This window comes from Sceloporus undulatus, chromosome 6, assembly GCF_019175285.1.
Source record: "Sceloporus undulatus isolate JIND9_A2432 ecotype Alabama chromosome 6, SceUnd_v1.1, whole genome shotgun sequence".
Classification (NCBI taxonomy): Eukaryota; Metazoa; Chordata; class Lepidosauria; order Squamata; family Phrynosomatidae; genus Sceloporus; species Sceloporus undulatus.
The window spans coordinates 44,367,329-44,384,004 of NC_056527.1; the positions used below are offsets into that span (position 1 = coordinate 44,367,329).

General features: G+C 40.0%; 1 protein-coding gene across 1 annotated transcript in view; it reads right to left on the reverse strand.

The window, feature by feature from the left end:
• Positions 1–16,676, reverse strand: part of COLQ (collagen like tail subunit of asymmetric acetylcholinesterase) — a 45,803-nt gene that overhangs the window by 12,200 nt on the left and 16,927 nt on the right. The window contains exons 4-12 of the mRNA XM_042477450.1: positions 16,268–16,312; positions 15,177–15,203; positions 13,447–13,518; positions 11,799–11,861; positions 10,499–10,525; positions 10,232–10,276; positions 7,936–7,971; positions 4,952–5,032; positions 445–541 (exon numbers count right to left, since the gene is read on the reverse strand). Coding sequence (XP_042333384.1) covers positions 445–541; positions 4,952–5,032; positions 7,936–7,971; positions 10,232–10,276; positions 10,499–10,525; positions 11,799–11,861; positions 13,447–13,518; positions 15,177–15,203; positions 16,268–16,312 — 493 coding nt within the window. The remainder of the gene's footprint in view (positions 1–444; positions 542–4,951; positions 5,033–7,935; positions 7,972–10,231; positions 10,277–10,498; positions 10,526–11,798; positions 11,862–13,446; positions 13,519–15,176; positions 15,204–16,267; positions 16,313–16,676) is intronic.

The window sequence follows — 16,676 nt, forward strand, 5'->3', positions numbered from 1 at the left end:
GTATTTTGCAAGAGGTAGCTGTAAGTAAGGGGCTCAACAGATTGCCCGAAAGCGGTGGACTGGAGGTTCCCGTTTTAACTCCAGAGGGACACAGCAGCAGCCAAACTGTGTGGCATCCCTCTGGAGTAAAAAGAACCTGCAAAAAGCGCCCGGCACACAAGTGATGTAAGCGACACACAGAGATGTCTGTACACTGCGCATCGCTTGCATCAAGATGACGGCCCTCGTATGGATGGAAGGCCACCATTAGGCCATCACCATGACGTGCTAGGGCTCTGGTTGCTGTGCGCTCTGGAACCCTTGTATTGGCGGCAGCACGTCGCCTTTGGCCTGTTTGTCTCAGGCCAATGACAGTACAAACACCCCATGTGTCTCTTTTCCACTTAGTAAAGCAACATGATGTAAATTAAGAAAGGGAAGTAATGTTAGAAAAACCTGCCTTACCTGATACCAATGGACCTGGTGGTCCAGTCTGACCAGGTGGTCCGGGCTGACCAGGTGGGCCTGTAATTCCAGGAGGTCCTATATCTCCCTTTTGACCCTAGTATACAAAACAAAGGACTGTTCCTATAAATTGCTTCCAGTTGTGTTACAGTATTTTGTAACATAAAGCAACTTCATACAATCTGAGACAGACCTCTACAGCTTCTCACTAAAAGAGACCCAGTATGGAATAGTGGTCAGTGGACTAGGAAGACCTATATTCTAGTCCTCATTGAGCCATGGCTATTCACTTGGTGACTTTGAGTGAGTCACTTTCTCTCAGCCTGAGCTACCTCACAGGGTTAAGGATAAAATGGGAAGAAAAGCCATGTATGCCACCTTGAGCTTACTGGAGGAAAGTCCAGACACAAGTGTAACTAGAAAGAAAAAGAAAGAAGGAAGGAAGGAAAAAAGAAAGAATTCACAGAGTTTGGCTTAAAGATCCCATTAAGCCTCCAGTTCTGTACATTCCACAAAATTCCACTAGTGAGACTCCAAATGTTCACAAGTAAACATTTGTGAAAAAATTCATTCAGTATTAGAATGTCAATGTACCACTAGATGCAACATAGCTTGCCACAACTCCTACAAAAATGTATACCTCATTACTAATGCTAGTTTGTTGCTAGGCACACAGGGGAATGTACCCTCACTGTATGTGGCTGCTGCACAAGAAGTATTGTGAGCAAATGGGGCAGCCTCTTGAAAATCTGTTGGGAATAATCCATCATACTGCTGAAGAAGAGACTGTTATTTAATGAGCGCGGAGGGCGGGCTGCAAGAACATGTTGCTAAGGGTTGCTGCTTAATCTAGTTAATTTGAAGCAGTAGATAGGATTTATAGCACAAAGCACAGCTTGTTTCTTTCCCCATAACTCATGCATCATCAGCATCAGAGCCCCCCCTTCACTGCTTGAACAGGATTCATTTTGATCATTTACAGCACAGATATACTGTTGCTTCTGTCTTCTAGAACACTAGTCTTCAACTGGTGGATGTTATCCCAAAGCTATACTTTATCTGGATCAAGCTAAAGTGGATCATGTTGAACCACATCTTCCTTCCTTCCTTCCTTCCTTCCTTCCTTCCTTCCTTCCAGTTTTTGGGAAAATAAAAAAGAGATAGAAATGCAAAATGAGAGCCAGTGTGACGTGGTGGTTTCTGAAGGCCAGGTATAACATCCTTGCTTATCCACGGAAACCCACTGGGTTGCCCAAAAAACTCCATGATAGAATCTCCTTGGGTCACAATAAGTTGGAAACAACTTCAAGGCACACACAAAACAACAACAAATGAAAAATTATAGAGGGTGATTACATATATACATTTATTTGTTTATTTAAAACATTTTAACCACATTTCCCATCTATTTAGCCTTCAAGGATCACCTGTTAATTTACGGTGATCCTATGAACTTCATAGGGTTTTCTTAGGCAAGGAATACTCTGAGGTGGTTTTGCCAGTTCTTTCCTCTGAAATATAGCCTACAGTTCCTCATATTCATTGGTGGTCTCTCATCCAAATACTAACTATGACTGACCTTGCTTAGCTTCCAAGATCAGACAGGATCTTGTGCCTTTAGAGTATTTAGGTAGCAAAGATGTTATATGCCTTCAAGGTGTCTCTGACTTAAGGTGATCCTAAGGTGATCTTATCATGGGGTATTCTTGGGCAGAGAGTATGTGACTCGCCCAAGGTCACCCAATGGGTTTCCATGGCAGAGCAGGAAACTAAAGCCTGTCATAGTCCAATGCTCAAACCACTACACCACACTGGCTTTTGAGCCAATAAAATACAATTTCAAAAACAAATCAAAACTATAAAACCCATTTTAAGTACAGCAATAATGTGAACAGAGATACAGATAAAGGAGGAAAATAAAAAGAAGCAGAAGACTAATCCAAAAGACATGATTTTGCACAAAATATTCTATACTATGCTTCAATTAATTCTTAAGACAAATTTCTTGATATCAACTTGATGACCACCAAAGCTAGAGATTTCTGTTTTGTTAAGTATGTTGTTGTTATGGCAAATTGGCACTTGTAATATTGAGACGTGTAGGTCTGGATATAGACTGGCCTGACATAACTTAACAAGCCTGAGAAGACCCTTGGCATGAACTTGAAGTAGTCCATGAGGTAAACAAGATGGATCTCAGAATGGAAGTGGAAGTAACACCTTCTTAATTTAGCTGCTACAGCAGGCATTTTATATGGGGATGTCAGCTGGCTCTGAAGACAGGAAATGACTGAGTAGGTGAAAAGTGTCCCCTCTTACTTAACAAACAGCCATTTAAACACATATTTTTAGATCCTTCCCCAAATCCTTCCCCTGCCTTTCCATAGATTGTAAGAAACTACAGGCTGGATCCAGATTTGGCCCTCTAATAGCAATTGGACCCAAATGAAAGCTAAATTAAAAGCCACTGATTTTCATTGGATCTATTCTAACTAGGGCCAGCATAGTGTAGTGGTTTGAATGTTGGACTAGGTCTCTGGGAGACCAGGGTGCAAATACCAGCTCAGCCATGAAACCCATTGGGTGACCTTGGGCAAGTCACCCTCTCTCAGCCTCAGAGGATGGCAATGGCAAATCCCCTCTGAATAAATCTTGCCAGGAAAAGCCCATTATAGGTTCACTTTATGGTTGCCATAAGTCAGAAACGACTTGAAGGCATACAACAACAACAACTCTAACCATGGCCAAGTCTAGGCTCTAGATTCATCCTTAAACGTCTATAATCCAATCAATAAGAATTTAAAGAAGCAATTTGCTGAGGCAGACAAGAGAAGAAATATGAGACAAGGTGTGGGTAAACTGTGAGTTGCATGGAACCTGTAGGGTCCTCAGCAACACCCCCATTACTGCCACCCCATGCTGTCCTGAGGATAGCCTTTGTTCTGGGATACACTGAGATAGGGATTTCCCAAATTGGTATTAGAATATTCATTGGAAACTTGTTTTCAGATGTCAGCCGATAAGAGACATTTTTTATCTAATGGACATAGTCATTATTCTTTTTGACTTAATGGTTGTATAATGAAGTTACCTCTATTTCTCGACTAATTCATCCGACTGAGGTCCATTTTACTTTCTCACAACATAGACTGAAGTTTCTTGAAACAGTAGTATCATACTGAACTGAAATATCAATTCCATGTTGTGGTGATCTGTCACTCCGTTATCCAATGTCCTTACTCCATTTTGGTGAAATCCTAGTTCAGCTTATTTAAGCACCACTGTTTTCCAGGTCTCTTTCCTAGAATTCATCTTAATTTGTTTAGAACTGTCTCATGTTATATATTTTCTCACTTTTTCAGAGAGGTATTCATTATGCACTATTATGAATCACCAATAGATATCCCTGCTTCTTTCCATGCCACTGAATCCAAGTGACAATAGATGTCGTTCTTTATTTGAAGATATTCCCTTAACACACCCATTTATCTGTTTGGGATACCCAAAGTACAAATTCTATGCAGCCCAAAATGTAAAGCTTAGAGCAGGAACAGACAATAATAATAATAATAATAATAATAATAATAATAATAATAATTTAGTATCCTGCTTCTCCAAAAAGACTGAAGCGGCTAACAATAAAACATCCATAAAATACAATAAACATACAATAAATGTCTCATTGTCCATTGTATCCCAAACCCTCCCAACCTTTCCACCCACAATAAAATAAAATTATTAACAATTGTTAAAACAATTAGTAAAAGCAGGGCAGAGGCAGTGGGCGGTTGCTAAATAATTAGTTAAATTGACAGGGGGTTGTTGGAATGTTAAATTGGGAAGGCCTGCTGGAAGAGATATGTCTTGATTGCCTTTTAAAAGCTTTCAACACTGGTGATACAGTGCATCCGCGTTATACGCGGCTTTGAGCATATGTGCAAAGCTGCGTGGGAGCGCACAGGGTGCAAGGGGTGGTGTGTCCCATTCGTATGCGGCACCGCATGCACAAGCCCCATTCACCTGAATGGGGCTTGAGCATGCGCAGTATTTGGCTTACGCAGGGGGGGGGGGTCCAGAACGGATTCCCTGCATAAGCCAAGGGTGCATTGTATATCGGAACTCCTCCGGCAGGCTATTCCATAACTTGGGAGTGGCTGAGGAAAAGATTCTCTGAGTAATCGCAGCCAGCCTAGTTTTGGCCTGCTGCAATAAGTTCTTATTAGAGGACCTCAATGTGCGGGGCGGATTATATGGGAGAAGGTGATCCCGTAAGTAAGCTGGACCCAAGCCATGAAAGGCTTTAAAGGGCAAAGGGTGACCCTACAGCTGCTTCTGAAATGCATCCCTTATCAACCCTGACTTCCATAGCCAATGGTGAGGGATGCTGGGAGTTTCAGTTCAGCAATACCTGGAGGGCCACATTTTGACCTCCCCACATTTAGAATAATAAAGCATTATCAGACATATTTTAGTGTAAACAGCTTAAAATTCAGGACAGGATTCTTACTTGTTTGCCTCGTTTTCCTGGTCTTCCAGTCGGTCCTCTGTGCCCTGGAGCACCAGGTTCTCCCTTTGGACCCATTTCTCCCTGAAGGAAAATGACAGAATTTTGTTACAAGTGTTTATATAAGTCAGACTATTTAAACACAGCAGACAATTTTGTATAAAGGAGAATGAGTGAGAAAGAACGTATGAGTGTGTGTGAGAGAGAAAGAGAGGTCAAAATTCTTGTGTTACTAATGTTAAACAACACATTTCCCCCAAAAGAGCAAAAAATTAGTTCTGAAAGACTAGTAAGCCAGGAATCTTGAAATGTTCTTTCTTTTGGTTATACAACTCCAAAGAAATAAGCAAACAATTCACTGCCAGTAATAAGCCTTCCAAAGTGGCTGCCAACCTTTCTACCATACAGTGATAGCTGTTTCTGGGTGCTAGACAGACCTTGGCCCTTATCACACGTGAGACTGGAACTCCAATCCAGAGCCAATCCGAAGTGAAGGGGAAGCAGAGTCAATTCGAATCCAAGGCAATTCACATGATGAATCATCACACGTGAAGAATGAAATTGTGGTGATTCCTGAGCCAAAGCGGAGTGCACATTAAATTATCACACCAGTAGATACCATGTGGATTCAACTATTCAAATTGGGCACATTGCGCATGCTCAGTGGGGCTCTGAACGCATTGTGAACCTTTGCACTTCCGAGGTGAAGAAGAGGGCCACTTCCTGGTTCCAGTTTCACGTGAATGCTAGTCTCACGGGAATGATAAGGAATGTCACCTATCCCTACATGCCTTCTGCTTCATCCGAATGTGTCACCTATTTCTAAATGGCCCCCAGCTTCATCCGAATGTATCATGAGCAAAATTATTATTATTGTTTTTATTATTTTTCAGTGAAAGAAATTTTTATTAATAATAATAATATTTCCTTACTAATAATAATACATTTATTTCACTGCAAAATAATCAATGTAGAAGCTGCAGGTTTACTTGGAAGTAAATCCTTTGGATCTAAAGGAGACCCATTTTGGAGGACTGCAGAAATTATCCGGTTTCCCTTATTCTCCATGCTCCCTAAAGTACCACCTCCCTGAATCCAATCCACTCTCCTTCCCTTTGTAACAGTTGCCTTCTCTTAGGTTGCATCTGCACTGTGGAAATAACCCGGTTTGATTCCACTTTAACTGTCCTGGCTCAATGCTATGGAATCCTGGGAGTTGGAGTTTGTTGTGGGGTCCTTGGCTCAAGGCTATGGAATTCTGGGAGTTGGAGTTTGTTGTTCCCCCCAGCCTCTGATGGTCCCCTCCATTGCTCCCATCTATCCCCCCAGCCTCCTGTTTCATTCCCTTCATCCCTGTCAGCTACATCCAAACGTGCCCTCCGTTCTTGAAGGAGCACCAGAAGCAAATGGGGCAAAATTGCAGCACAGCATAATGCAAAATGTGGGACCTTGGAGGCTTGGGGGGCGTACCAGGACAGAAGCAAAGTTGAATTCCACCAGACCAATTCGGATTGAAATCAAAGTGAGCTTGGAAACAATTTTTGTGAATTCGCTTGTTACCGAATTCACAAAAATCAGGAGTCACTTTGGATTGACTGTCCATCCGCCTTGGAACGACCCCTCCCCATAGAACGCAATCAGGTGAGATAATACATCACATTTTAACGTGAATTCACATGGTTGGACCCACAGTGGTTTTGGATCAGAGCTGCAAAACCTTCCGTGTGATAAGGGAGCTTGGCATCTGCCTCCATGCTGCCTGGCTCAGCACCCTTCCTGCCTGCTGCTACTTCTCATTTCACTGCCTTCTGCCCTCCTAAGTCCTGCCTTACAATGACATCCTCCTCCTCTTCTGCACCCCTCCCTCCTCCCTTTTGCAGAGACACCCTGGCTGGCAGAGGGAGGGTTAGGGGAGACAGTAAGTGCCCCCCCTATCAAGTGTTCACATCCCTCTAAGGTGTCACCTGGTGTGGTCCGTACCCCTCTAGCAATGCCTCTGACAGTGTCTGAAGGAAAAAACTTTTTATGTCTATTAAGACTCACCACACAAGCCAGAATATGGAAAAATAGAAGTTTTGGCGCATGTGGACTGCGTCTTTAGACACATTAATTTTGTGTAAAAAAATAACCAGTGGACAGAGGTGAGGCAGTAGTACTCCCCTCTCCCTGTGTGTAGACTATGGGGCTGAACAGACTGCTACTAAGGGGCGACCTGCAGCCGCCTCTTTCAGCGCTGGATTGGGGCCATGGCAATTATATGTCCCAGCCCCAATCTGGCATTTCTGCACCTTTTTGCACTGCGGAAAGGACACTTTTGCCGCCGTGGTGGCACCTTCTGGCACTCCTTTCAGCGCTGAGTCATTTGGATGCAGCGACAAATGAGTGCCATTACGCCACCCGCCGTGCAGTCAGGCGCACACTGTGATGGCGGCGTCAGGGCAGCATTGGGGCGTGCGTCATGTGCACACCGCACCCCCCACTCTGCCCTGAGGCCTGCATATAACGCCAATCTGTACAGACTGTACATAAATTAACTTAATATCTGAATAGGGTTAGACATGCACTGGGATCTCCCCATGGTTTAGATTCTTTAGGAGGAACATGATTCATGGGAATTCAACACACGATTCAAAGATCCTGTAGTAACAAAGTAATTTTCATTTGGGATGCTAAGGACGGAAACCTGCTGGTTAGTGTAAACTAGAGTAAGCCCATCAAATCAATTGTTGAGTGGTGACACATAGGTAAATCCAGCTGACTTAATGCCTCTACTCTAGTTTGGACTAACAATAGGATTTAAGCCTAATAGTGCAATCCTATGCACATGTATCTGGAAACAAGACTCAGCAACTCATTGGAAACAAAGTGGGACTTATTTATGCTAAATACATAAGATGATCACATTGTAAAAGTCTTCAGAAATATTAACACCAACATAAGTCAGTCAGGTCATCACCATTAAAATTTTCAGCATCTTATGTGCTTACCTTCTGCCCCAGCATTCCAGGGAAACCTATATATCCCTGCAAGGAAAATTGAGGAAATAAATAAATAAAATACTGTTTAATGAATCATTTTGGCTTTTTTATATACGCAATATAAAAGAGTCACAGCTTTATTCTGCTTAAAGCAAGAGGTTAATCTGTTTTCCACATTTTGTTTCATTGTGATAAACTACAACATATATGAATTTACAGGTAATTAAAAACATTTCTGACTAAATATGACTGCAGGGCTGAGGACAAAAGTTCATTGGTATTTCAGTCATATACATATTGTATTATTATATTACTAACAAACATCATTGAATGCCATCTTTAAACACAGCTATGAATTGTGAAATTGGCCTTGCTGTTTTCATACTAGCAAGTTAATCCTTTCTCTCTTTGGCATTGTCTTGGTGGACACCAGTGCCATTTTGCATGTGCCATTTTCCATATCAGGGAATATACTGGTGACAATAGTGCTGTTATTTCTGGGATTTTGATTATCTTAATTACAAAGTTTTAGCAATTTAATATCACTTTAATTCCCCCCCCCCCACATACACATATAAATGCAGGGTAACGTTTATTGCAGGGGTAGGCAACCCTTTTGAGCTGGGGGCCGGGTTGCTGTCCCTCAGACAACTGGGGAGCCGAAACCAAAAAATAAATAATTAAATAATTTTTTAAAAATTAAATAAATAAATAAACCAGGACAAATGTAGGACAAAATTTTCAAATGGAGGGCACTTTTTAAATAAAAAATGGAGGACACGCAAAAAAAATTGCTGATTTTTAAAAAATGTTAAGATAAATGCATGTTTCTGAGGCTTCTATAGACAATTGCCCCACCATGCCCCTCATGCGAGACGCCAAAGGCCCCAGCAGCAATCGGCGGCAGGACTGGGCTGGGGCCGGTCCCAAGGCCTCGCTGGGCCGCATCTGGCCCGCGGGCCGCAGGTTGCCTACCCCTGGTTTATTGCCTTTATTTGTAGTCACCTCAAGGCGATTAAGGGGTTTGGTCTAACCTTTCCTCAAGATCACTTTAAGTATCACCTTCAGCAAACATCTCAAGCAACATGCAGATATGTGACACAGCCATTTTTCTTCCCCTCCATCCTATCTATCTATCTATCTATCTATTTTATTTGTATTCAAAATATTTATCTGCAGCTTTTTTGTTATCCAGCCATCAAGGTGGCATAAAAACTTTAAGTTAGGGGGGCAACTCTTTCAGACTCACTGGCTAGATTTGTGCCCATGCACACTTCTAGCAAAATCGTCAAAACACTGGGGAAAAAAATCACACAGCCAGCCAAAACATGAAAAAAAATACCTTGGATGTGGCCAAAAGTTCATTTCTGGATTTGATGAACAATCCAGAAAGGGGGCCCTGTAACCTATTGAAAAGGTGCAATACCTGAAAGCTTCCAGAATAGGCAGTTATCAATCTCTTTTTTGTACCAGAAAAATTGAGACCTGGGGAAGCTGGGCACAAAAGCAGCCTCGGAGTCTGCATGTAGCCTCAAGAACTCATTTTCCCACCCCTAAAATGAACTAACATAACCACTCAGATTGTTACCAAATTATTAAGATATTTAACTTAATCTTTCTCTAAAGGATCAATGCAAATAAATCCATTTTAAAAGAGTTAGAAAAGCAACATAAACCCTGAAAAAGTAGCAAATGAGATTACAGGGTCCTCATTAGATCTAAGTTCCTATTGCATCTGGCTGTTTTCAAAATGTGTTCAAGCTTGTATCTTGAAAATAACAGTATGCTTAGGGAATTTAAATCTAAATGGGAACCAGAGCCTATCATACTATCTTCAACATTTTCCACTAACACAGGGCTAGAAAAGCTGAAAATGAGATTATCCATTCTGTTCTTCATTTAGATTTCCATTTCCTAAGCATCGTATTATTTTCAAGATAGGAACTTGAAAATATCTTGAAAATGATACAGTACTAAAGGAATGCATACCCTCCAACAAAAAATGGGGAAAGGAAGGGTAGGAGAGAAGAACTGTGCCATTTTAAAAGCAGTTGGAAAAAGTGGGATGACAGAGGATTAATCAGTACTGTCCTTTCCAAACTTGAACAGTTGTATGTTATGGGAATGTAGATCTGAATCTGAAGCAAAACTAAAACTACATTTTCAATATGTGATTTCTTTCTTAGGAGTGGTGTGTGCTATTCTAAACTATACGTATACTGCTGCATAGCATCTATGCTATAAATGAAAGACGAACTAAAAACATGTTAAGAACTATTTTGGTGCTCTTTTGGGGTAATTTTACCTTGTCACCTTTACTGCCTTTGGAACCTTTCTCTCCTTGAGCTCCCTGTAGAAAAAAAAATATCAGAAACAAAAGCTAAGAATACTATTTGAAAAAATAAGATTTCAAAAATGATATATATTTTCTATTGTTGACTTCAGAGTTAAACACTGCAGCCCAACAAAATAAGAATTATTATAACCCATAAAGCCATTATTTCTTTGTCTGTGGAACACAGAATGCAACTTTTTTTTAAGTAATGGACTAAAAGTTCTCTGCATCACTAACCTTTTCTCCTCTGCTTCCTGGGTAACCCTAGAAAAAGGACAGTTATTTTAATGTTTGCTATTGATTAAATCATATCGATACATATGGAGTATAAAATCAGAATGAAAAAGCCATAAACAATTAGCGGGACCAAGACTTTCCTTTGCACTTTCAAAAGAAATCACAAATCAGGATGTATACAGTAACAGCAACACACTTCAGCCTGTAAGCCAGCAGGTGGGGGAAAGGTTTACCAAACAGTAGTGCCAGACCTACCATTGGGCGCAGTATGACAGCCATGGCAAGCTGCTGATTTTGGTGGCATGAAAGGGCAGCTAATGGTTAGTTATTAACTATATAACAATATTTTTACTTCCAGGAATGGACAGAGTTGGTTTGGGATTTTCTGCCTCATGCACCAAAATACATGGGGAAGTACTGTGAATTATGCACCGTCACCTGGGTAGGTAAAGGGCATCATTGGCTGTATTGCCTCAGGCAGAAAAATGTCTAGGGCTATCCCTGGCAAGCATGCTAGACCTTTTGTAATAGGTTTGGAAACTGAAATAAAAACAGAAAGCAAGTATAACCACGAGCATAATAATTCAGTTGAAAGCAGCGTCTACAGTAATAAATCCCCTGAAGCCATTTTGCTCAGCTGTCTATCAATGTCTACATCTCTTTAATATTGGTTTTCACCAGGCCTCCAGTTAAGAGTCAACTCCTTTGAAGCATCCCCATGAACATTCAAGATTTTCAATCTTTAAGAAACTATCATGGCAGTCTCATATTAAAAATAAGATAACATTATAGGAAGTGGCTGAACATGTATCTCTTCTGGATAAATATAAATGATGGTAAAACTCCTTTTGGAGTATGGAAACTACTGTACTTCTACCACCAGAAGAAGATTTTCGATCACCTAAAGCCATGCCCCCTAGCAGCCACGATATCACATAATCCAGAATGTCAGATGACCGAAAGATGGATAATCAAGACTATTGTAGTTAACTGTGTATAACACATTACTGACACTGGATGATGATGATGAAGTATTTTGAGGCTCTAAATCACATGAACTTTGCTTTTCAGGTTATTCTATCAGATTGCTGTAAAGTATCTTAGAAAGAAAAAGTAGAAAGATTCCTTTAGTGCTTTCACTATAGCCACAGGAAAAAAGTCTACGTTTTCAATTATTCTCCACCGTGACATAAACACTTCTGCTGTGCACAGTATATACAAGCGTTTTCTAACCAATAAAGCAGCTATAAGCGGTTGTTAGAAGCCAGAGAGGAATAACATAGTGTCTGCGTTGACAAACCTTAGAGCCCATTGGTCCTCTTGTACCTGGCAATCCCATCAAACCTAAATCACCCTTTTCACCCTAAAGGGGTCAATAAAGAGAGTTAATTCATTGTGGCCAGAGCAAGGTGGAAGCAACTGATTGACTGGGTCTGAATGAAGCATGTATCATTTCTACAATTCTTCCAGCAATGCTATGGTGGTGGTGGTGGGGGTGGGGAGGGAGGTTAACACAGGTAACAAATAATTCAGCCTAATTGGGGAAGCTATAATGAAGTGTATCATTTCCTCACATTTCCTATGCCACAGATGGCCGTTAACCAGCACAACAATGCTGAGATCTGTAATCAACCCGCAGAACCCAGAAAAGTTACTTTTCTAGATTGCAGCTCTAGGAATACCCCAGCCACTATAGCAACTGTCACCTAGAGATAAGGACTGATGTAATCTATATTAATGCTAGGGGCAAGAATCAGTTACACTGCCCCTACCCTGGAGGAAACCTTGTGTAGTCACGCCTCAGTTGTAACTGCAGCCCTTTTAATCTGTGCCATAGTGACTGTAGCAATGAAAAGAGGTCCTGTTTAAGAAAATAAATTAGAGGGTAAGGCACAACTGGTCTAAGCTTCAGACCCTATTGTACTAATGCTTTGGATCAGACAAATATATTTACCCTCAAGGGCTTTCCAGAATAGCCACCACTGGTTTAAATTCTGATGCACAAGGACTTTATTTCTGATTGTGTTGGGTCTGCTCTTTTGCACGGTTTGTAGAGATCAGCTGCTCTACTGTTTGGATCGTCTGTTTTGGCAACAGATCTGGCCAGTTTCTCTTGCATCTTAATTTCATCTGACATATTACTGGCAATCCTCTCTGAGACACTGGGACACTGAGAAATGTGTCCTGGCAGCTGTATGGATCTGCACTGCAAATGTCTTTGCACAAATCTCTCTTGCCATGCACGTGGCTTGCTGGAAAATGGGAAAGCAGCTGATGTGGAAAAATGCTGCAACAGGGTTTGAAGGGAACCTAGTAATTAAATCCTTTTTACTCCATGAAAAAAACAAGGGAAAAAAAAAACAAAGAGAGAACTACTCTTCAAACCTAGCAGTCAAGATGTAGGGCTTGGTAAAATTAATTTTTGAACTACCGTACAGGAAATCTTGCAACTAGGGTCTGAATGGTAGATAAGATTCACATGGTGACTTATAAAGAAATGTTTGTAAATTTCATTCTCTAACACAGTAGTCTTGAAACTGTGCTCTTTAAAGGATTTTGAACTTCAGCTTCCAGAATCCCAGATTGCCAACATGGCTGAGGCTTTTGGGAGATGAAGTCTAATATCACTTAAAGGGCACAGTTTGGGGATCACTTGCAGCAGTTGATGCCCAGTAAAGCACAACTGAAGCATTTTTACATTTGTGGCAAAAGTGCCACAATCATGAATCTATAGGCTTTGTGAATGCACATTCATTATGGATAACTCTTTTATTACGAATATGTAAGTGCAATTCTGAATTCCAGTCCCTGTGCCTAAGGGAACCTGATAAATCTCAGTAACTCAAAATTATTGGCAACTTTTCTGTACATCAAGAAGGGTGGTTTTGACAAAATGTACATTATAAATTGTACTATTTTTTTAAAACCACTTATTTATTTCATCTTACCCTAGGTCCCATTGAGCCAGGCCATCCAATAGGTCCAGGCATTCCAGGGACACCTGGAGGACCCGGGCTGCCCTTCAAAAGAAGAAGGAGAAGGAGAAGGAGGAAGAGGAGAAGGAGGAGGAGGAAAGAGTGGAAATAGGAAATAGAAAAAGGAAAGAAATAAAAATCAGGTATTGTAACTCTGAGTTCCATATAGGTCATAATGCGAAAGGAAGAAAGGACATTTTGGAAATAAATATGAAGGCTGTAAAATAAAATAAAAATATTGTATTAAAGAATTTAAAATAAATAGATTTATTTATTTATTTATGCACTGCTCTTATGTCAAAGACTCCCAGATAGCTTATCTAATATCAGTAAACACAAGGTCACCCCAAGCTACAGGCTGGCCATCTAAATAATGTAGGAGAAAAGGAAGACAAGGAGAGAATAGGAAAACAATAAAATCCAAGCATTACATTTACATGGCAGTTCTTCTAATACCCAGCTTGAATAGAAACAGTTCAGGGATTACTTTCCCTGTATGTTGCACAACACCATCCATCAATCCAACATAGCCATCAGTTAAGAGTTATTGTAAATGGAATTGTAGTCCAACATATACAGAGGGCACTAGGCTGCGGGAGGGCTCATGTATATTCACAGATACATGATAGATAGAATATGTAAGTGCTGACTCCACCACCACATAGAAAAGATACTTCTATGTATGGCTTACTTATTACTTGTGTTTAGCAGCCAAATAAAACTAGTTTTTTTAAATCTGGCATATCTTTATACTGTGAGTCCTCCTTATCAGTAGGCTTCCAATCTGTGAATTTAACCACCACACCTCATATTATTCAGTGATAGTGATGTGAACATGCACACGGTGAAATGTACACATTCATGTCATCATTAATGAATAATATGGGGTGTGATTGTCTGTGTGTTTTTAGCATCTATGGGGAGCCCTGGAACTGAACCCCTGCCAACATGAAGGACCTGCTGTATCTATCTATCTTGAGATACACACACAAAAGCCCACATACAGACACTACACCTTTCTATCAGAAATGATATTCAGAGATTGACCATTAAAATGTTAACATATTTTATGTTATAAACCATTTAAATACTATTTAAGATGCAGTGAAAAAGTGCATCAGTAAAAAGAAAGAACAACCCCCTTTAAATATATCCAGTTTAGGTGTTCTGTTAGAATTGTTCCTGTGTATTTTACTCTGCTGTTTATTGGGTTTGGTGTATGTTGGTCTTATTCTCTAAGGGAAGAAGAGTGGGATGTAAATGACTTTAAATAAATATATTAGCTATTTGATTGAAATTCATATTTACATGATGACTTCATATCTAGGCTTTGGTCAGTGCACACACTGCAGCAAAATCGGATATTTGTAAAGATAAAATCAAAGAATCTTGAATTGGCAGATCAAATATCTGCTGGAGGAGAAAAGTCTTCAACAGGCAATAGAGTGCAAGGAGAGAAGAAGTGAGATAGACCCTTTCATGAGGTAAGGAAGTCCACGAATTTGGTACGACTACAGAGGAGGTCCTTCCCTCAGCCATATACAATCGGACTACAACATCCGCATCTGTCTCCAATAAGCCCATGTTGGCTGGAGATGTTGGGAGATGTAACCTGACACACCTAGAAGGTACCAGGTTTGAGGAAACTACTATAAAGGTTTTTATGAAATTCCAACAAAAAATTTATGAAATTTGTCCCATACCTTTCGTCCTGGTCTGCCAATCTCACCCTGTTGGGAGAAATGATACATAAATACGAGACAAAAATAATAACTCAAATGATTTGTAATTTATAGTGTTTGTCCTGTCAATTTTTGAATGTCTTTTTAATTGATATTTTTGCATTGTACATACTGTAAAAATGTTATTAAAAGAAATGTTTTAATGCAAAACACTTGCTCCTAAACCAGTTAAACAATACCTAACAATTGCAGTCTGTTTCTGTAAATTTGAGGATTAAATTTATTTTGCTTATCTCGACAGAAATGTTATTTCCTGAGCAGAAAATCTAGTTTTCATTAGAGGAAACTTGTTTATTTTCTGTGTTATTTTCTGTGCCAAAAATAGCACATTAAATTTTTGTGCAGAGTAAGTGCCAAACTGAAAATTCTCACCGTTCTAGGATTCTCCTTGTCAGGATTTTCCAACTCTCGAAAAACTCATGTTTTAAAAATAATTTCCCAAATACTTTTGAATATTCTTTCCATCCCTTGGCCTCATATTATATTACTGCACATGCACACTCACACTCACGCATGTACACAAATATATACTGACAAATTCATACTTCTTCACACAGGGCAGGTAGTTCAGAGTTGGGGGCTGCTTCTCAGGTTGGCCAGTTGCTTGACTGCATTTTGGGGCTTTTTAAAAAAAGTTAAAATATTTATAGATTTACTACATATATGTCAAATAATTTAAGATTAGTAGACATTCATTCAGAACAATTCTTCTTTAAATATTATATTAATCTGAATGCCTCCCATTATGATTAATAAATCCAATTCCCTACTCACACTTGATTAATTTTTTCTTATCAATGAACCTTAAATGCACTTTTGTAGGTGTAAGTAATATGATATTGACTACTGATATTGAGGTAAAGGGTACTAAACTGACTATGATATTGATTATCCCATTGACAATAGTACATTTAATTCCTTTTCCCATTAATTATAGTGTATTTAGTGGTATGCCATTAATTTTTAGCATCCACCAATGTCAGGGGAACACTAGTAGGGGCTACAAAAAAGCACGTGCCGATCCCAGTTTAAAACACAACCCTGGAACTTACTTTTGTACCTTTTGGTCCCTTTGCACCAGGAATACCTCGAGGGCCCTAAAAAAGAAAATAAGGAATGAAATACAGTATTGATTTTATTTATAATTCATCTCATCTGTAGTCTGCCCCTGTATTTTTAATGAGCATCTTGTGACAAGGACAATATCACACTATACTGTTATAGCACTATTATTCCACTTCAACAGCTATTCATGCCTCCTGTGGAATCTTGGGATTTGCAGTTCAGGGAAGGGCATTTAGTATTCTCAGCCAGAGAGCTCTTAGGCCTCACTAAACTACAAATCCCAGGATTCAACAGGAGGCAGCTACAGCACTTAAACTGGAATAATAGCACTATAAGAGTAATGTGATATTGACACAAGTCAAGAATTTTGTTTCTTTCAGACACATGTATAGCAGA